At 39.6% G+C, this 22777-nt stretch overlaps 1 protein-coding gene across 2 annotated transcripts in view; it reads left to right on the top strand.

The window, feature by feature from the left end:
• The window catches only part of ACAD11 (acyl-CoA dehydrogenase family member 11), a 97236-nt gene extending 76369 nt beyond the window's left edge, over positions 1 to 20867 (top strand). The window contains exons 15-20 of one of the 2 annotated variants that reach the window (XM_029940277.1): positions 1254 to 1339; positions 3312 to 3383; positions 4858 to 5012; positions 16112 to 16228; positions 17183 to 17292; positions 18115 to 20867. In XM_029940277.1, the coding sequence (XP_029796137.1) occupies positions 1254 to 1339; positions 3312 to 3383; positions 4858 to 5012; positions 16112 to 16228; positions 17183 to 17292; positions 18115 to 18229 (655 nt within the window). In that variant the 3' untranslated portion in view covers positions 18230 to 20867. The other variant, XM_029940279.1, reaches the window with a different exon arrangement.
• The last annotated feature ends 1910 nt before the right edge of the window (positions 20868 to 22777 follow it).

The following is a 22777-nucleotide window of genomic DNA, read 5'->3' on the forward strand; positions in this document are numbered from 1 at the left end:
TTTTTTTTTTTTTTTTTGGATGCTATATTGTTTATTTCTGCCCTGATATTTATTATTTCCCTTCTTCTGCTGGGTTTGAGATGTTCTTGCTGCTCTGCTTCTAGTTCCTTTAGGTGCGCTACTAGGTTTTGTATTTGTGCTTTTTCTAGTTTCTTGAAATAGGCCTGGATTGCAATGTATTTTCCTCTTAGGACTGCCTTTGCTGCATCCCAAAGCATTTGGATTGTTGTATTTTCATTTTCATTTCTTTCCATATATTTTTTAATTTCTTCTCTAACTGCTTGGTTGGTCCATTCATTCTCTAGTACGGTGGTCTTTGACCTCCATGTTTTTGGAGGTTTTCCAGACTTTTTCCTGTGATTGATTTCAAGTTTCAGAGCATTGTGATCTGAAAGTGTGCATGGTATGATCTCAATTCTTTTATATTTATTGAGAGCTGCTTTGTGGCCCAGTATGTGATCTATCTTGGAGAATGTACAATGTGCACTCGAGAAGAAGGTGAATTCCATAGCCTCAGGATTAGAGTCTAAATATATCTGTCAAGTCCGTCTGGTCCAATGTGTTGTTCAGGTCCATTGTTTCTTTAGTGATTTTTCTGTCTAGTTGATCTGTCCATTGCTGTAATAGAGTATTAAAGTCCCCTGCAATTAGCACATTCTTATCAATAAGATTGTTTCTATTTGTGATTTGCTGTTTTATATATTTGAGTGCTCCCAAATTCAATGCATAGACATTTATGATTGTTAGCTCTTCCTAATGGAAAGACCCTGTATTTATTATATAATGCCCTTCATCATCTGCTACTGCCAGTTTGTCCAATATAAGTATGGCTACTCCAGCTTTCTTTTGTCTTCCAGTAGCATGATAGATATTCCTCCATCTCCTCACTTTAAATATGAAGGTGTTCCCAGGCCTAAAATGAGTCTCTTGTAGACAATAAATAGATGGATCTTGTTTTTTAATCCATTCTGATACCCTATGTCTTTTGATTGGAGCATTTAGTTCATTTACATTCAGTGTAATAATTGAAATTAGTCAAATAACTTTATTTTCACATCACTATTATTGTTCCCGAATACAGCCTATGTCCAACTGTGCTTGATGTTAGCCTTTTACACAATTCCCATTCCAGACATCATTCCTTACATGATTAATGGTAACGACAAAAAAAAATGACAATTGCAACTCCACCTAGCATCTGTTTTATATTTCCACATAGCAAACTTTTCTAACATGTGCTTTTCTTTAACCAGATACAAACAACACTCAATGGTTCTTGTTCCTATCAACACACCTGGAGTAGAAATAATAAGGCCTTTGTCAGTTTTTGGCTACATAGGTAAGTACTCAACCAAGATAAGCATGCATTAGCAAGCAGGAAGACGGGACTGTGCAGTAACACTGAAGGTAACAGATAGCATTATAATGTAGGAGGTATGTTCTTAGAAATCCTTTAGTGCTGACCACTATCTTAATATAAATGCCAGTGGGGGAAATACACACACACATACACACGCTTAGGAACTCAGAGCAAATGAAGAAAGGTGATACAGCACTAGACCTCACTTTGTTTTCTTTTAGGAAAGGGTAGATTGTATTCAAGGAATAGTAACTCTGGCTGCCAGGCATCTCTCTGTCATCTAGCAGAGTAGATTAATGAAATAGACTTAGAAAAATTAAATCTATGTAATCCACAATGAAATTCACTTTTGCCTTCAAGTTTAGCTTTCTTAACCAATCGAACTATAAGAGCTGTTAATAACCAACAAATTTTTGGTGGCTCAGTCAGTTAAGCATCCAACTCATGCTTTCATCTCAAGTCATGATCTCACAGTTCATGGGTTAAAGCCCTGGCAGCACAGAGCCTGCTTGGGATTCCCTGTTTCTCCCCCCACCCCCTCACAAAATATTTTTTTTAATCTACCTTAAATAATAAGCGATGAGTTTTGATTGAATGCAAAACTTTTCCATTCTTCTGTGTTTGGGTGGAATTTCTAAGAAGCAAGGATACTTTTGTGTCTGGCCACTCAGCTCAAGCTCATGTTCACTGTTGCCTTGCTGCTCAGGCCATTCACTCAGCAAGTATTTATCTAGGGCTGAGCACTGTTCTAGGTGCAACAGGCTAGGATATCTGCCCTCTCAGAGCATACATGATAGGGAGGGACAGGTAATAACTACAAACGTGTAAATAAGTTAATTACAGCAAGTTAGCAGGTAAGAAATGCTGTGGAAAAGTTTATTGAACCTCAGGTTCTGTGGTGACCCTGGCTTTCTCTTTATTGTTGAATACAGCTAATAAAAATGTTCAAGTAGTAGATATAAGATTTGGAGTTTTAGAGAATGTTTGACATCACCTTCCATAGAATTCACCCACAGATTAAGTGTTGTTTGCAAGATGATGATGCACATATACACTGGAGCAAATTGTGCATGGGAATTTGTTGGGTTGCAGCACAACAGCCTGAAGACCCTGAAAATGGATTTATAATTTAGGTCGCCTGGAATTAAGTTCCACTTCAGGGCCTACATTTGAATTGGCAGCGAGACTAATTCACCAGCCTCTCCAACTCCCCGTGTCCAAGGCCAAAGGAGACAGTTATGGAGAAGGTTGATTATTAATGTCTATTCTGACAGGAAAAGGGTGTGGAATTAGCATGAGGTTATCTCCAGAACCAGGGTTGGGGGGAGGGCAACAAGGAAGGGTAGGCAGTGTGACATAAAGACAAGAGTATGATTGTGTTTCCAGTCTGTCAAATGCCAGGATTTCCCAGAGGCAAACACAGTGTACAAGCCTGGACTGGGAGAAAACATACCTCATGGCCCAGTCTCTGCTGAGCTTGCTCTCTCTCTTTGAGCAGGCTCTTTGAATCCCCAGGCAATGATTTACACAATGATAAAATAAGAAACTTGAATTACATTACTCACTTTCAATTTTTGAACTATTGGAAGATTTTTTTTCCCAAGCATAATTTCCTATGGAAGCCTAAAAATAAAAAATCTCGAAGAAGAAGTAATAATAAGATAATAATCTGATTGGATCTGTGAAGATGCCTTCCCTATTAGTAAGTCTACAGCTTCAGAGAATGGGTTTGAAAACCTCTGGATCAAATGATTTCTAAAATCTCTTCTACATGGAACAGTTGATGAGTTTTTTGGGTTACAGGGTGCTGGGGGTTCACTGCTTAAGATCTGCCTAGGAGTATCTGTGATGTAGGAGACTTTTAAGTCCAGTTTCTTTTGAGTAATTATTATAAATAAGTATTTTGGGTCAACTCTTTTTGATCTTCAAAATTATATTTTCTATTTTATAGATAATTTCCATGGAGGACATTTTGAGATCCATTTTAATCAAGTACGAGTTCCTGCTACCAATTTAATATTAGGTGAGACAACTTTGGAAAAATGATTCTCCAGTACTTTGTACTAGATATTTTTGGGCCTAATCTGGAAAAGATACAAAGTCTACCTTCATTTAGGTATTTTTCCCTCTTAGATACCTTTCCCTCTTACCCCATTTGTAAGAGAACATTTTTTCATTTGGTGGATTTTCTTACATGGAATAATGTTTTATTTAAATGTTTGATGTGGTTTTATGTATCACATCAACTGAAAACATAGCTAAATATGAAAAAATACACAATTTAGAGCAACACACTTTTTCCTAAAACGTGATCTTCAGGCCTCTACTTGTTTTAAGAAAACCTCACAGTACTTTCTGAATTTAAGTCTTACATATAAACACATCAGAAGCATAAGTAACTTTGCATACCGAATGCCTGGAGTGACTTCATCCTCTTGCTTATTGGAATCCTACCCAACCTTCAAAGAACATCTCAAGTGGCACCTCTTTCAGAAAGGTTTTTGTGTTTTTCACCTTATCCACTCAACAAACCCCTGCCGCCTTCCAGGCCCTGAGGATACAATGTCCCTCTCCTTTGCCTTTCTTTGTTCTCCATATCCCTTATCCCTTGCATCCTTGCCCACTTCTAGATTCTGAACTCCTAGTGTAGGGACTATGTCTTATCTACCTTTCTAAAAACACTACAGCATTTATAAAACACCATATACATAGTTGGTACTCAGGAGACAGTTCCTAAACTAATTGAAATGTTTAGTGACGGTGGTTTTTAAAACATGGAAACCAGAGGGACATGAACCTGAATGTTTCTAGCAGCGCTATCAACAAAAGCCAAATTACGGAAAAAGCCCAAATGTCCATCGACTGATGAATGGATCAAGATGGTTTGGTACCTATATACAATTGAGTATTACCCAGCAATCAAAAAGAATGAAATCTTGTTATTAGCAACAGTGTGGGTGAAACTAGAAGTATATTATGCTAATGAAATAAGTCAGAGAAAGACAAATATCTCATGATTTCACTCATACGTGAAATTTAAGAAACACAACAAATGAACATAGGGGAAGGGAAGGAAAAATAAGAAAAAAACAGAGAGGGAGGCAAACTGTAAGAGACTCTTAAATACAGAGAACAGACAGAGTTGTAGGAGGGTAGGAGTGTGGGCTAAAACAGTGACGGGCATTAAGCAGGGCACTTCATGAAGCTGGGATGAGACTGGTGTCATGTGTAAGTGATGAGTCACCAAGTTCTAGTGAAACCAATACTACGCTCTGTTAACTCACTTGGAGTGAAATTAAAAAAAAAAAGATTTTCCTAGTGCTCCTCTCCCTCCTCCCCCCAGATTTCCATAAATAATGAACATTATTACAGAAATGACTTTCTTCCTACCAGAATGCCATTTTCATTGAGGGCAGTTCATCATTTTCTCAACATTTATGTAAGTAACAAAGTAAGTGGGCTGTGGCCACCTTCATGTTTTCCCTTCTTCCTTACAGGCGAAGGTAGGGGGTTTGAAATCGCCCAAGGCCGCCTCGGGCCCGGCAGAATCCACCACTGTATGAGAACAGTAGGTCTGGCAGAACGTGCTTTGCAGATCATGTGTGAACGGGCAACACAAAGGGTGGCCTTTAAGAAGCAGCTGTTTTCACATGTAAGGATCGTTACTTATTTGAGTTTGTTGTAGGGCACTATGCTCACTGACCTTGAAGCAAAATAGCATTACTTGGTCATAGAGAGACCTCCACATAAATAAGATGGGGTTTTGCCCCACAAAGTATACTGATGTCTGTACTTAAATATAGTTTGATGAGAGATCTTTAGCTTTGTGAAAGGTGAGATAATTCCTAAAATGCTTCTACACCTCAGCACAAACAGTGTGGACACTTCCTTCAACTTTCTCAGACTCTTGTTTTCTAGAGAACCTGGTACATTAGCACTCTCTGTAGATGTGAGAAGGTTGTCATAAAGAAGGAGGATTGGCCTTGTTCTTTGGCTTTCTGGAGGGACTTAGTGAGGAAATAAAGGAAAATAACCTAAAACTCATGAAAGGAGAGACATCTAAAAATGGAATGGACTGCTTCTGCAGGAAGTGAGTTCCCTGTCACTGGAAGACTGCAAGTAGAAAGGGGACCAATATTTGGTGGGACGTTCATGATTTTTTGAATTCCCAACTATAAATTATGTACTGCTGAGTCTGTTGTTTACAAAGCAGAGTAAACAGTATAGTTACATGTGAGCAATATAATCAGAATTAGAGAATATTTATCAAGAGGGAAAAGAAGCTGTCATTCTGACTTCCTTAGAAAATTTCATAAGAGAGGTGGGATATTCAAATCATCTCCCTTCTAACTTTCACAAGGCAAGAAAAATTATTTTTTATATGTTCAGTGCTTATGATTTCTAAAAGTTTAGTGCTATTTCAAACTTGGGGTGGTTAAATTGTGTTTGCTGGACGTGTGTGTGTGTGTGTGTGTGTGTGTGTGTGTGTGTGTGTGTGTTTAGTACATTGGTCCCCTTGTCAAGTACATTTGTGAGCGTCTTTTAAAATTTCATAGTAATTTTTTACTTTAAATTCCTATAGGCTATGTTTGCTTTTTCTGATACTATTCGGCATATCTGTGATTGAGTTCTAACACGGTTCTTACGGGAAAATACAGCCTATCTTATGGTGCACACTTGGGAATAATATGTGGGGAACCCTTTTAGAATACGGTGACAGCAAGGGTTCAGCTGTTAGATGGAAATTGTGGGAAGAAATAAGAAGGTATGAACTTGTGGATTGTGGATACAACTCCATGCTGCTCTATGTAGGGGCTAAAGAGTTGCTCGTGGCATCAATATCACTTCCTATAATTTTTTTTTTTTGAAAGACAAAGAGAGACAGTGCCAGCAGGGAAAAAATATCCTTTTTTCTAAATTGGGTGTAGGGGCGCCTGGGTGGCTTAGTCAGTTGAGCGTCCAACTTAGGCTCAGGTCATGATCTCACAGTTCATGGGTTCGAGCCCCATGTTGAGCTCTGTGCTGACAGCTCAGAGCCTGGAGCCTGTGTCCAAGTCTGTGTGCCCTCTCTTTCTGCCCCTCCCCGGCTGATGATTGGTCTCTCTCTCTCTCTCTCAAAAATAAGTAATTGTTAAAAAAAATTTTTTTTAAATGGGTGTAGATTTCACACTTATAACACATCTCAGTTCAGACTAGGCATATTTCAAATGCTCAGAGAGAGAGGGACACACAGAATCTGAAGCAGGCTCCAGGCTCTGAGCAGTCAGCACAGAGCCCGATGCGGGGCTCAAACCCACAACTGTGAGATCATGACCTGAGCCAAAGTTGGACACTTAACTGACTGAGCCAGCCAGGTGCCCCTACTTTTCTCTTTTCAAGATTGTCACTCAAACCCTGGAGCAGGATGAAGGGAGGACACAGAGGGGTTGCCACACAGACATCATAAACACACAAAAGCACTCTGCTTAAGTTTCGTGAGAGAGGTTTTTGACACTATCAGAGGGAGATCTCCACTCTGCTTTTTCTAAGTTAATGTATCAAGCAGAACAAGCCTGAGCTTTTCAAAAATACGCCTCCCTTCACTGGAAACTTCTTGCACTTGGCACAAAGAAAATAATCTGGCAGAAGCAAAAGAGATGTGGAGGCATGTCATAAACAAAAATCTGAGCCAGTTTTTTTTTTTAATTTGTGCAAGTAAGATTCCATTTCCCTGAAGTTGGAGACTCTTTCCAGCTGCCTTCTAAATTATTCCAGGCACTAACACAAAAAGTTCTGTATCAAAATTCTGTCTTAGTAAATACATCTGGCGAGTCCTTATAGCACAAAGTTTCTATCCACTTAGTGCTTTTCAGCAAATCTAGGGTCCAGGCTGAGACCCAGCTGAGAACACTTTCCTTTATTCCAGTGCTAAGAAATAAATATATTTGTGGTCTCTTCATGAATTTATAATCACCCAGCTTTACAGCCATCAAAAATATGGGCTCACCACTGGGGCTTATTTTAAACTGTTAATTCAGAGCCTGGTTTCAACCTCTAGAGAGTCATTCAGTAGAAATATACTGTGACCCATGAATGTAATTTAAAATTTTCTATTAACTACATTTTTTAAAAGTAAAAAGAAACAGATGAAATTGATTTTTGTAATATATCTTATTTGACTCGGTATATCCAAAATACTATCATTTCAACATGAAATCCGTATAAAAATATTAATAAGGTATTTTTACATCCTTTTTTAAAAATACCCTTTTTTCTAAATTGGGTGTAGGGGCGCCTGGGTGGCTTAGGCATTTGAGCGTCCGACTTAGGCTCAGGTCATGATCTCACAGTTCATGGGTTCGAGCCCCGCGTCGAGCTCTGTGCTAACAGCTCAGAGCCTGGAGCCTGTTTCCAAGTCTGTGTGCCCTCTCTCTCTGCCCCTCCCCGGCCGATGATTGGTCTCTCTCTTTCTCTCAAAAATAAGTAATTGTTAAAAAAAATTTTTTTTAAATAAATTGGGTGTAGATTTCACTTATGACACATCTCAGTTCAGACTAGGCATATTTCAAATGCTCGGAGCCACATGTTGGTAGCAGCTATCATACTGATCATCTCTGCTATAGGAAAACTGATCAAATATCCACTGTTTAAGAAATGTACTAGAGCAAACATAACCAAGTATAACAATGACGGAGGAAGGTTAACGTGGCTCAAATAATAGTACTGTAATTGGCTGCTGGTCAAACTTGACAAATATTGTTCTCCACTGAAAACAGCAGTTCTAGGACTAGGACTGCAAACAACAAAAACCAACCCATACAGCTGGAAGCATTTGTTACTGTCTCCTGAGTTTCAGTGTTGAATTCTAAACATTTGCTTGCTTATGGGATTTATGATTAAGGTTTATTCTGCCTCCCCACTTCACTTCTAAGCTCTTACCAATGGAGAAAACTTAGGAAGACAATTAAGAAACAAGTACTAACATGTTTTAATTAGAATTTTTATTTTGAAAAGGTCTTTGTTGATTCACATGCAGATGTAAGAAATAATACAGAGAGATCCTTCATGTTCTTTCCTAAGTTTCCTCCAATGGTAACATCTTGCCAAACTAGAGTACAAAATCAGAACCAGAATATTGTCATTGATCTAGTCCAGATCTAGAACATTTTCATCACTGGGGCACCTGGATGGCTTAATCAGTTGAGCATCCAACTCTTAATTTTGGTTCAGGTCATGATTTCACAGTTCGTGAGTCAGGCTCTGATTCAAGCTCTGTGTTGACAGTGTGGATCCTCTGGGATTCTCTCTGCCCTCCGGTACGTGCTCTCTCTCTCTCTCTCTCTCTCTCTCTCTCTCCCTCCCCAAACAAAAAAAAAAAATCCACCAAAGACACTTCCATTGCCATAAGGATTACTCCTCTTGTCCTTGCATGGCCATACCCACTTCCTCATCCTCATCCTCACCTCCTCATTAACCCCTGACAACCTATCGTCTGTTCCTCATGTTTATAATTCTGTCACTTCAAGAATGGAATCATACTGTATATAAACTTTTGCGGTTGGTTTTTCTCACTCTGCATAATTCTTTGGAGATTCCTCCAGGTTATGTGTATCAATAGTTGGTTCCTTTTTATGGCTGGGTAGTATTCTTTGATATGGATTATCACGGTTTAACTGTTTACCTGACAGGGGATATTTGGACTGTTTCCCAACCATGGCTGATACAAGTAGGGCAGCTATAAACATTCATGTACAGGTGTTTGCGTGAACATAAGTCTTTTCTTTCTCTGGGATCAGTGCTCAAGAATGCTGGGTCATGTGGTAGTAGTGTGTTTAGTTTTCGAAGAAACCACCAAACTCGTTTCCAGAGTGGCCATTTGGTTTTTGATTTTCACCCGCCGTGTAGGAATGACCCAGTCCCCACATCCCCACCCGCATACAGTGTTGTCCCTGTTTTGTTTTGTTTGTAATTTTCTTTTAGCCATCCAATAGGTTTATAGTAATATCTCATTGGAATATTACATTGTCCTAATGGCTAGTCATGTGTGAACATCTTTCATGTGCTTACTTGCCATCTTACATCCTCTGTGGTTCACATCTTATGTTCATGCTCTTCTTGGATTGTGTGTGTGTTTTAATTGTTGAATTTGGAGAGTTCTTCATATTTTCGAGATGATTCCATCGCCAACTATTAACCTGCAAATATCTTCTCCATCTCTGTAGCTTATCTTTTCATCCTCTTAACAGGGTCTTTCACAGACAAAAATTGTTTTCATTCTGGTGAGCTCTGATTTGTCAGTTTTCCTTATGGATCATGTTTTTAGTTTCAGGTATAGGAACACTTTGCGTAGCCCTAGATCCTCTAGATTTTCTTCTGTAATTTTTCTCTGTGGGTCTGCAATCTATGTTGAGTTAATTTTTGTATAAGGTATATGAGAATTAGGTCAAGGTTTATTTCTTTGCCTCTGGATGTCCACGTGCTCAGTGCCATTTGTTGGAAAGGCTCTCCTTCCTTAACTGAGTTGTTTTCACACCATTCTCAAAAATTAGGCATGTTTGTGTGGATCTATTTCTGGGTTCTCTAGTCGGTTCTTTTATCTAGGTCTACCCTCTGCCTATACCACACAGTCTTGATTACTGTAGTTACATGATTAATCTTAAAATCAGGATGGCTAATTTATCTCACTTTATTCTCTCTCAGAATTATTTCAGCTCTTCTAGTTCCTTTGCGTAGCCATATAAACTTAGAATAATCTTGTCTATGGCTTTAAAAAAATCCACATGAGATTTTGATAGGAATTGTGTTAAACCTCTATATCAGTTTAGGAAGAATTGACATCTTTATTGTGTTGTGTTTTCTAATCTGTGAACAGAGTATGTCTCTCCATTTTATTTAGCTTTTCTTTGATTTTTGCTATCATCTATGTGTAGATTTTAGCATACAAATCCTATACATTTTATTATATCTAAGTATTTTAATTTTTTGAGTGTTTGTAAAGGATATTATGCTTTTAATTTTGGTGTCCATGTGTTCATTAACAGTATATATAAATATAAGTGATTTTTGTATGTTTATCCTAAAATTCAGTGACCTTTCTGAATTCACTTATTAGTTTTGTAGATTGTTTGGGTGGGTTGTTTGTTTATAGACCATGGTGTCATCTGCAAGTAAGAGAAAGTTTTCCTTCTTCCTTTCCTTTCAGATACATAAATAAATCCTTTTCTTGCCTCGTTTTACTGGCTAGCACCTCTAACACTATATTGAGTAAGAAAGGAGAGAGTGGATATCCTTGCCTTGTTCTAAATCTTAGGGGAACACTACGTAAGAATGTTAGCTATTCCCCTCTATAATTAGTTTTCTGAGAATTTTTATCTTTCATCATGAATGAATGGGATTTTGTGAAATGATTTTTCTGTTCTGATTTATATGATGTGATTTTTCTTCTTACCTTTTTAAGATGGTAGAGTGCGTTAACAGATTTTCAAATACTGAACCAGCTTTGTATCCTTGAAATAATCCCAACTTTCTCATGGTATATAATTCTTTTTTATATATTGCTGAATTCTACTTGCTAATGCTTTATTAAGGACTTTTGAATGTGTATTCATGAGGGATATTGGTCAGTAGTTTTGGGGGGCTTTTTTTTTTTTTTACTGTCTATCTGATTTTGATACTAAGATAATACTATCTTTACAAAATGATGTGGGAAATATTCCCATCTGTTTTACTTGCTGGAAAAGATTGTCTAGATTGGTGTTAATTCATCTTTAAACATTTGGTAGAGTTCTCTAATAAAACCATTAGGCTGGGGCTTTAGGTTTGGGAGGTAGCTTTTTTTAAAGATTGATTTCCTTAATAGTTATAGGGCTATTCAACTTATCTACTTTATACTAAATGAATTGTGGGTGGTTGTGTTTTTTGAAGAAGTGGTCCATTTTATCTAAGCTGTCAAGTTTGTTGTTTAGAGGTGTTCATAATATTCTCCTGTTATTCTAGTGATGGGTCTTTAGTGACATAACCCTCATTTCATTTCTAACATTGATAATTTGTGCCTACTTTGTCCTCTGTCAGTCTTGCTAGAGGTCTGTTGCTCTTAATGATCTTTTCAAAGAATATAAAATTTATTAATATATAAAACTATAAATGTGATACTTGTTATATTAGAGATTAATATTAATAGGATCTTTGTTTTGAATTTTCCTTTTTAATTTTATTGATTTATGCTTTTTTGCATTCTTTGGATTTATTTTCATCTTTTAGATTTATTTTGGTTCTTGAGGCTATAACATGGGTTATTTGAAACTCTTCCTCTTTTCTAATGTATGTTTTTAGTGCTATAAATTTCCCTCTGAGTGGTGCTTTCAGATTGTGATACATTGTGTTTTCATGTTAATTCAGCTCAGTATATTTTTCAGTTTCCTTTGAGACTTCTTTAACACATTAATTATTTAAAGGGATGTTCTTTAGTTTCCAAGTGTTTGGAGATTTTCCTGTTCCTCTGTTCTTAATTTCTAGTTTGATCCCATGTGGTTATAAAACAAAGTCTGTATTATGCCATTTCTTTCAAATTTGTTGAAATTTATTTTATGGCTCAGGATATGGTTTATCTTACTATATGTTTGCGGACACTTGAAAAGAATGTGTATTCTGTTGTTGGGTGGAATGTTCTGTAAATGTCTGTTAGATCCAGGGGCACCTGGGTGGCTCAGTCGATTGAGCATTCGACTTCAGCTCAGGTCATGATCCCACAGTCCATGAGTTCAAGCCCCATGTCAAGCTCTTTGTTAACAGCTCAGGGCCTGGAGCCTGCTTCAGATTCTGTGTCCCCTTCACCAACCCCGCCCCCCTGACCCCCATCTCTCAAAATTTAATAAACATTAGGGCACCTGGGTGGCTCAGTCAGTTAAGCGTCTGGCTTCAGCTCAGGTCATGATCTAACGGTTCGTGGGTTTGAGCCCCACATCAGGCTCTGTGCTCACAGCTAGCTCAGAGCCTGTCCTTGGATTCTGTGTCTCCCTCTCTCTCTGACCCTCCGCTGCTTGCTCTGTCTCCCAAAAATAAAAAGTATTAAAAATTTTTTGTAATGTTTAAAAAAATTAAGTGTCTATTAGATCCTGTTGCTTGATGGTATTATTGAATTCCTGTATGTTCTTGCTGATTTTCTGTCTAGTTGTAGTTGACAGAGGGGTGTTAAAGTCTCCAGCAAGGATTGTGAATTGGTTTATTTCTCATTTGGTTTCTATCAGTTTTTGTTTTATATATACATATTCAGCAGCTCCATTGTTTGATGCATATACATTTAGGATAGCTATTTCTTGATGCATTTGCCCTTTTTCATCATATAATGACCCTCTCTGTCTTTGGTGATTTTCTTTGTTCATAAGTCTGCTTTATCTGATATTTATTTGGCTGTTTCTGCTTTAATTTGATTAATGTTCCTATACTATTTTTTATTATTTTTACTTTCAACTTATTATATTTGAAGTGAATTTCTTCTAGCTGGCACTTAGGTGGGTCATGTTTTTAAATCCACTCTATCAGTCTTTGTCATTGGCTTAGGTCTCCCATTTACTTTTTTGTCCTGTGTTCTGTTTTTTATTTCCTGCATTCCTTTAGATTAATTTAACATTTTTTAGAATTCCATTTTGATTTATCTATAGTGTTTCTGAGTGTAACCACACACTCAGGCATGTGTGCAGAGCAAATAAATTAAACAACTTGACTGAGTCCTCAAAAGCCATAAACTACCAAAACTCACTGAAGGTGAAATAGATAGCCATGATATTCTACAACTAGTAAAGTACTTGAATTCATAGTTTAAAATCTCCTGAAATAAGAAACCAGCAGGCCCAGACGGTATCACTGGTAAATTCTACTAAACAGTCCGAGAAGAAATAACGCCAATTCTCTGCAATCTTTTCCACAAAATAGAAATAGAGGACACTTGCCAACTCATTCTGAGGCCAGGATTGCCCTAATCCAAAAACAGATAAGAACAAACTAGACCAATATAGATGCAAAAACCTATTAGGAAATGATGTCCAGCAATATATAACCAGAATAGTATACCACAACCAAGTAAGATTCATCCCAGGAATACCAGGCTGATTCATATTCAAAAATCAATTACTAAGAAAAATAATCATTGTAATCTGCCATATTAGCCAGTAAACGGAAAAGCACGTGATCATGTCAATTGATCCATAAAAGCACTTGACAAAATTCAGCATGAATTCATGATATAAACTCTCCGCAAACTAGGAATAGAAAGGAGTTTATTCAGCCCAATGCAGAGCATCTAAAAAATTAATGATGGAAGGCTAAATGCTTTTCCCCCAAGACTGGGAACAAAGCAAGGATGTTTACTCTCACTACTCGTATTTATCATCATAGAGGAAGTCCTAGCCAATGCAGGGAGTCAAAAAAATAAATAAATAAAAAGCACATAGTTAAGGGAAACAAGGAGGTAAACTGCCCTTATTCACAAACAACATGATCATTAGAAAGTCCTGAGGAATCTACCAGACAAAACAACCTTCCTAGAACTAATAAACTGAAATTTTAAAAATACTACTTACCATAGACTTTTAAAACACAGATCTAACAAAACATGTATAGTATCCAAATGCTAAGAATTATAAAATTGATAAAAGAAATCAAAGGAAACCTAAATAAATATAAATACTGTGCCCATGGACTGTTAGACTAATAATAAAGATGTCATCTGTCCTCAGATTGATCTACAGACTTAATGTAATTCTACTCTGAATCCCAGCAGGACTTATCCTAAAAATTATACAAAAAGCAAAGAAACTAAACTAACCAAAACAATTTGAAGAAGAAAGTTGGAGGAATCTGATCACGATGATCTAAAAACTTCCTGTAAACTACAGCAACCAGGACTGTGTGGTGTTGGCGGAGGAAGGACACATAGATCTTTGTAACAAACAGAGTTCAGAAATAGGCTCATAAAAATATGGGGGAAGTATTTTATATAGTAGTTCATGGGGAAAGGTTAATCTTTACAGTAAATGGTATTGGAAAAGTTGAACATTCATAGGTTAAAAAAAAAAGAACCTTGTCCTAAACTTCACACCTCACATAAAATTTAACTCCAAATAGATCATTGATCTAAATGTAAAAGGTAAAACTATTAACACTTCTATTTAAAAAGAAAAAAAAAAAACTTTTGTCCTTGTATTAGGCACAATGTTCTTAGACATGCACCAAAAGCACAACCCATAAGAGAAAAAATTGCCAAAGTGAATGGACATCATTAAAATTAATCACATTTGTTCTTTGAAAGTTACTATTAAGAGAATGAAAATGCTACAGACCCAGAGGTATTTGCAAACTGCCCATCTGACAACTGACTTGTATCCTTAATAAAGAACTTTCTAAACAGCAGTAAGAAAACAATCCAATTTTAGAAGTGAGCAAATGACATGAACAGACATGTCACGAAAGCAGATATATAGACAGCAAATAAGTACATCAAGAGGTGAGACACATTATTAGTCATAGGGAAATGCAAACTTAAGCTACCATGTAAGAGCTCTGCACACTGTTAAAAAAAAATACAATACCAAGTGCTGATGGTTTGGAGAGCAGATGGAACTATTATAAACTGCTGGTGGGAATGCAAAATGGTACAGTTGGTCTGGAAAACTGACAGCTTCCTATAAGCATTTACCAGATGATCTAATAATTCCATTCTCTACATCTGCTTTAAAAAATGCAAAGTATAGTCCTACAAAAAAACATGTATGCACATGATTACAGAAGTTCTGCTAGTAATCACCAAAAACTAGAAACCACCCAAATATCCTTCAGCCGATGAGTGGATAAACTGGTATGTCCCTGCAACGGAATACTGTTCATAAAAAGGAATAGACACTTGGTATACGGAACTTGGTCAGTGACCCTCAAAAGCATAATGTAGAATGAAAGTAGCCAGTCTCTAAAGAATACGTGCTACATGATTCCATTTGTATGACATTCTGAAAAAGACAAAACTATAATAACTAAGAACCAATCATGGTTGCAAAAGTTTAAAGATTGGGGAAGGTGTGACTAAAAAGGGCATCAGCTTTATGGGGAGATGGACTTACTCTGTATCTTGATTGTCGTTACACCAATCTATACATGTGGTACGATTAATAGAACTGTTCACCAAAGGTAAAGCTCATTGTTTCTAAATGATACAACAAAGGACTGATACATCTTCCCCACACTGAAATTGTCCAGGGGATTATCTTGATTATAAGCAGGTCCACCATCAGACATTTATCCAAGTTTCAGTGAGACTATAAGATGAGCATTTTAGCAATAAGAAAGTTGCTCAGTTCAGCCATCTTGACTTTAGACATCAATATATCCAAAAATCAATTATTTTTCTGAGCAAATAAAATTTCTTGCTAAAATCTGACAATGTTATGGGGCGCTTGGGTGGCTCAGTCAGTTAAGCGTCAACTTTGGCTCAGGTCATGATCTCACAGTTTGTGGGGTCGAGCCCCACATCGGGCTCTTTGCTGTAGCTCAGAGCCTAGAGCCTGTCTTTGGAATCTCTATCTCCCTCTGTCTCTGACCCTCCCCTGCTTGCACTCTGTCTCTCAGAAATAAATAAACATAAAACAATTAACTGTAGCATTCCACAAGTATGTGGTTGGCTGGTGTATATCAGATGAATCAACTCTTCCATTAGAAAAATAGAGTATTTTACCCAGCACGTCAACTTACCTGCTCTTCCTTTCTGCCCTTTGCTCACTGCAGGAGGTTGTGGCCCACTGGATTGCTGAAAGCCGCATCGCCATTGAGAAGATACGTTTGTTGACCTTGAAAGCCGCTCACAGCATTGACACTCTGGGCAGCACCGGTGCTAAGAAGGAGGTGAGGCCCCTTGGACTACCATCTGCCAAGGCTTCTTCAGTTTCTTTCACCCACTGGGTATCTCAGGTTTCATGGTACCCTATGGCACTCAGAATATTGGAAGTTTCCATGTGATTTTGGTTTCAAGATTATATCTCACTTGCTAGTTTTCCTTTCACTTGCCTGTTTTCGGGAATAACTTTCAGGGTGTAGAGTATTTTCAGCATTCTTGAGATGCAGCAACAGGGAGTAGGAAAATGCTAGACCACCCAGACTTGGAGTTGTGCCCAGGATGCCACTTTCTGCCAGCCATGTGGCCTTGGGCAAAGTACCCAATCTTTCTGCCTTTGGCCTGGAGTTTTAGTGAAGAGAGGCAAAGATGACATAGTAGGCAGAGCACTTTGCTGCTGCATAGTAAATATTTCATAGAAGACTCCTTTCATTCCCTTTCTTTATGTTTCTGGCTTATTGGAGTAAGAATACGATCATTTAATTCTAAAAGCCAAAACAAATGGTAAAAGAGAACTGATCAGCGAAGGCTCTTGCTTTTTTTTTTTTTTTTTTAGTAGGCTCCATGCCCAACATGGGACTGAACTCAGGACCCTGAGATTGAGCTGCATGCTCTACTGAGCCAACCAGGTGCCCCTTGAATTATTTTTTATGGTCCCTAAAGTGATAAATGTGATTTATCAGCTGCCTTAAATCCTTTTAGAAACAAGGCAAGTTATAAATAATAAAATATGACTTGGAAAAGATCTCTTGTTCCAGAATGTCTGTATTGGATGAAATATGGCCACTAGCAGCATTACAATGGATCTCTTTGTTGGCATCCACCAAAGATCCTGTCTCAGTGGTGAACTAATGTGGGAAAGTTCCCTTGTCTCATTTCACAAAGAAAATACAGATTATATAAAATTCTGCCACATTGTGTATCATCTAAGAAAGGAACATTCTTTTTATATCTTATTTATGTAGATTGCAATGATTAAAGTGGCTGCCCCGCGGGCCGTCTGCAAAATTATTGACCGTGCCATCCAAGTGTGCGGAGGTGCCGGTGTTTCCCAGGACTACCCTCTGGCTAACATGTGAGTAGATGTCGCTGCAGTCATCGTCATCTAAGAGGCCTGGAATGGAACTAGAAATCTATAGCTGCCTCAACACTAATTGTTGAAGAAGAAAGACAGACACTAAACGTATAGTTCAAGGCTAAATGAGGCAATATAAGTACAATAAATGGTTGCTCTTAGGTTCACAATTACTACTTCACTGGGCACATTGGGGTTTGAGGACTAGAGAGGAAATGGCCTACAGGTTCACCCTGAAACTAGAAAGATCAGACAGGATCAAGGTGGCAAAGGGGGCCCAGAGCTGGGCCTAAGTATGTCCTTAGGTCTGGTTGCCGCCTCGCAGGCATGCCGCAGGCCACTGGCCATCTCAGGTCCAGAGTCTGGTTGCTGGGAGCCGAGCAACACGGCACCGCCGGACACCCGCGGCCCCCTGCCACCTTCTCTCCCACCCTGGAGAATCTGGTGCCCCACCAGTTCTCCCCAGGAATTTTTAACCACAAGGAAGAACTAAATGTATAGTACTACATTTATAAGTGGTACATGTTTATACTCCACTGCCTGGGGCTTACTGGAGATATCTCTTAGTTCTAGCAACTTCTAGAACCCTCAAGCAAACCAAGACAGATTAATCCCACTGCACTACCCAGGGTGAGAGCTTTAAATGGCATTTCCAAGCCCTTGAACTTACTTTCCTTGATTTTCCTTGTGCTGTTTTTCTCTTCACTGTCTTGGTGAGATTTCAAAAATGAATGGTCTTGGCTTGAAATCGGAGTGGCTGACCTTAGAGCAGCACGTTTCCCTCTGATGACTCCTGCCGGCCCTGCTCCCTGCTCTCTCCAGGTATGCCCTCACCCGAGCGCTGCGCTTAGCAGACGGGCCCGACGAAGTCCACCTGTCCACGATCGCAGCGATGGAGCTGCGGGACCAGGCCGGCGGCGTGCGGTCCAAGGTGTAGGCGGCGGCGGCGCACCCCGGACACACTTCTCGGCCTCCAGCACTTGCACCTCTTTGTTTCTGCAGTTTGAGCACAGGATTAATTACTCGCTTTCAGTAAAGATTGGAGCATCTGTTTTGATCAGTGGGTTTTATAATTTCAGGGGTCACACAGGTTTAAGTTAAATTGTACGGCTGCCATCAGTTTATCACCTAAACGCTTAGCATTTATTTTTAGAACATTCAGCTTGTAAAGAGATAGGGAAGTAGACTGCATAGGCATAAAAGTATTCTCGCTTTTGGATTCTCAGGAATTGTTCCGTTTAGAGAAGTAGCCAAGGAGTCACTGCTCTTTAAAAAACATACTGGTGTCTTTTTTAACACTGGGTTGAGGGGTTGGGTTAACACTTCGTAGGACCACAGTGTTGGCCCTGGGGAAAGCTGCATGACCGACGGAGTCACTGTAGAATTCATGTAAGCCTCTTCATACTTCAACAGAAAACATTTATACATCAAATCTGAATGTAGTTTAAAGTTTATTAGAAAACATTATGAGAAAATGTGATTACGAAAAATTTTAATTATGTTGATGAGAGCAGTGAATAATTTAAGCTATAAGAAAGTTATTTAGTTTTGAGAAGAGATTAAAACCCATCTGCTCTGAACGCCATTCTGTCACTTCCATACCTAAGCACACATTCTTGCGGTTCTAAAATCAGCGCTGCCCAATCTGTACAGCGGCCACTGGCCACGTGTGCCTCTGGAACATTTGAATTATGCCTAATGCACCGAGGAACTGCAGGTTTTTAAATTTTTAACTAAATATTCTTAGTTTTTGGAAACCTTTTAGGTATGCCTGCACACTTGGGAATGTGAATTGACTTTCAAATGTAAACAAGGAGCAAGTATTTTAGATGAAAATTTACAACCCAAATTAAGAAAGAGTCACTGTAAAATACATATCAAATTGTGAACACTTACTATGAGAAAAGGTAAAATACCTCATTAACACTTTTTAGCGTCATGATTACAAATTGAAATAATAAAATGTGGAGAGAAGGCCGACCTTGTCTTAGTGTGCTTCACCGGGGCAGCCGCGTGGCCAAGCAGGCCCGTCGGCGCCTTTCTCCCAACAGCATTTGCTCACTGTGTCTGCCACGTGCTGGCAGTACTCACGTTTCACGTGTTTTCATTATTATACTGACTCGCTGAGATCTCATCATAAAACTTGAACGGATGAGGACTTGGTTCTTATGGATGAGCAAAGAAAGTGGTTTCTTGAGATGAATCTACTCCTGGGGAATATTGAAATGACCAAAAAAAAAAAAGTTAAAATATCACATAAACTTAGTTGATAAAGCAGCAGCAGGATTTCAGAGATTTGACTCCAGTTCTGAAAGAAGTTCCATGGGTAAAATGCTATCAAACAGCATCACAGGCTACAGAGAAAGAGTTCATGAGAAAAAGTCAATCGACGCAGCACATTTTGCTGCGTTGTCTTACTTTAGGGAGGGCCGCAGCCACCCCAAACCTCAGCAGTCCTCACCCTGAGCAGTTAACAGCTGCCAACATAGAGGCAAGAGTCTCCTCCAGCAAAAATATTGTGACTCGGGGAAAGCTCAGATGATGGTTAACATTTTTTTTTAGCAATAAAGTGTTTTTTTTTTTTTAAGATTTTGCTTTCCAGTAATCTCCACATCCATTGTTAGACTCGAACTCACATCCCTGAGATCAAGAGTCACATGTTCCACTGACTGGATCACCCAGGTGCCCTGACCGCTCAAAGTATTTTTAATTAATATGCATCCACAGTTGTTTAGGCAATGCCATTGCAAACTAAATGCAGTACAGTACAGTGTGAACGTGAGTGTCCCACGCCCTGGGAAACCAGAAAATCCCTGACTTGCTTTACTGTGGTCTGGTTCCTGATCCCCCACATCTCTAAGGTACGCCTGTGACTGAATTAAAATGTTATTAAAATCAATTTCACTGGTTCCTTGTTACCTTTTAATGCCACTGGAATATTACCTGGTAAAATTTAAATTTTCAAATGAAAGTATTTTTATTTCTTAAACCTTCAAGCTCTGTTATATTAACATACACATCACAAACATTTGTTGATGGCCAGAGATTATTTAAATGGCTTCTTGGAGTAGGGAGCCAGCATTAAACAAAGACCTGGCTTTGAGTCTTCTGTGTCACATGGGCCTCCTGAACTTTTGCCTTTGAGCCGTAATCTCTCTGAACCTCATTTTTTCTTTCTGTTCATGGGATGAACTTCAATCTAGAGGACCCTTGCCTCCGGAGGGTTTGCTGTGACCATCACTAAAGCCGTGGAGAAGCACTTGGGAGATTTCCGAACCACAGTATTTTATAAGGTATCCTCATGTGAAGTAGATAAAATCTTATAACCCAAGCTATCGAATCTTACTTCTAGTTTTAAAAGTTGTCACTTGGAAGAAATCGGGATTGGGGCGTCTGGTGGCTCAGTCCGTTAACGCATCTGCCTTTTGATTTTGGCTCCGGTCATGATCTCAGGGTTCAAGAGATGGAGGCCTGTGTTGGGCTCGTGCTGACAGTACAGAGCCTTCTTGGGATGCTCTGTCCACCCCATGTGCGTGCACTCTCACCTTCTCTCAAAATAAAGTTTAAAAAAAGTCGATGTGTCTGGTACCTAGAATTTTGTGATCATTTTTTCCTATGTCTTTGAAGAAAACTGGCTCAATTGGTGGTTGACTTAGTTCATCTACTTTCACCGATGTCTGTCCTGTGCACACCATGCCTAAGGCAAGCCATTCCCTGGGATCCGTATTCACTTCTCTCCCCAACCTTTATTTAGGTAAAATATTGTAAAGAATGGGAAGGGTTGTTCTGAGAAGGAAAATTACTTTTTCAAAGAAAGTTTCCAAAGAATGAAAAGATTGAGGGGTGCTTTGCTTCAGCCATGGTAAGTTAAAGCGTGGCGGCTCGGAGCCACCTCTAGGACGTCCTCAGGCTTGGGACGTCCCTGGGGGTCGCGTGTGGCAGCACAGCCAGGGCCCGCCAGCCAGCTTTGCCACAGTGTTCGAAACGAGAAGCGGCCTCCACGACAACCACGAGACAGGAGGCCTCGTCGGGAGCAGCACGCTCACCCCGCGGGCTGCCCCCCTCCGCAGGGCTCCCGCCTGCGCTTCCCACACGCACCCGCAGCCAGGCCTCCGACGCTTGGTTCTTCGTGTTTTCTCTGCCTGAAAAGACCTACCCTGAGATTTCCCGATGCCTGCTCAAAAGTCACCTTAGGAAAGGTCTCTTACTTGCTCTCAATTAGCAGCACGTGCTTTGTCATTCTTCACCTCCCTGCCGCTCTCTTCTCAGAGCACTGAACACCTGACATGTTTTGTGTCTACGTATTTATGACCTGCTCACGTACATGTAAGCCGCACTTTCCCCTCATAGTCGCTTTGTGCACTGGGGTTCCCCTCAGTCCCTAGAACCGTGCCCGGCCCGGTAAGTACTCAAAAGTATGAATGAATGAGCAGGGATGATGCCTGAGCTGCAGCTGGTGAGAGAGAGATCCACACACAGGTCCGAGCAGAAGCTCAAGCTTCGGCCCATACGAACACAGACCCAGGATGGGCTGTGGGTGGAGGGGAAGGACATCGGTGCCCCAGCAGTGGGCGGGGCACAGCAGTTTGGCAAATCAGGCGACATGATGTTTGGTGAGTACTTAACAACCCAAAGGAAAGCACACACTTACTTTTGAGGCCTTCCTGCTTCCGAATCCAACCTAATCAGAATGTCGTGGCCCACTCTCAGTTCAAAGGGAAGTTAGGACTGTTAAGAAAAATAAAACCACTGTTGGTGATCGCTAGAATTTCCAAGTTTCCAGATAAACAGGATTCTGGGAAGTATCCTCAATTCAGGGCAAAGACCATTTAGGGTTTGTGATCTTGCCACAATATTTTTATTTCTCTTTTTTTCCAGCGTCTCTCATTAGATGTTTATCATGGAGAAAATCCACGCACATTCTAGTGTAAGTGTGTGGCTGTGATAAGCTCTGTGAGACAGGACGTTTCTCTGCCTTGCCTCCACCAAAACTACCTGAACAAACAAAGGGCGATTATCCCAGAGCGCTGGCCCCTCAGGACGGTGCCTGAGCGGCACCCCCTTTCACCCGCTGGCTGATGGCTGACACCCGCTGGGTGAAAAGTCATGTTCCACTGTTTTCAGTGGGAGAAGATGGAGACGCACATGCCTCCTCCCCCCACGCCCTCACCTCTGACTTCACTCTCTCCCCAGCCCCACATCAGCCCCATTGGCCTTCTGCTGTTTCTCCAGTATCCCAGACTGTTTTAAGTTAGAAATACTTGTTTCTTCCTGAAGGGTCCTCTCATGACAAGAGTATGCAAAAAGAGGCTCCCCGGGTTTTCTCCCATTCAAAGCTTTCCTCCCTGTGTAGGAGGGCAAGTTCTCCATCTATTCTTGGGAAATTAGGCTACTCTAGTTTTACTTTTGATTATTTGCATGCATTAAGAAAAAATTCAAAACCCAACTATTAGCGTCTCTTAGTACATATGCACAGTCCACTTGG

The sequence above is a fragment of the Suricata suricatta genome, chromosome 5, assembly GCF_006229205.1.
Source record: "Suricata suricatta isolate VVHF042 chromosome 5, meerkat_22Aug2017_6uvM2_HiC, whole genome shotgun sequence".
Taxonomy (NCBI): domain Eukaryota; kingdom Metazoa; phylum Chordata; class Mammalia; order Carnivora; family Herpestidae; genus Suricata; species Suricata suricatta.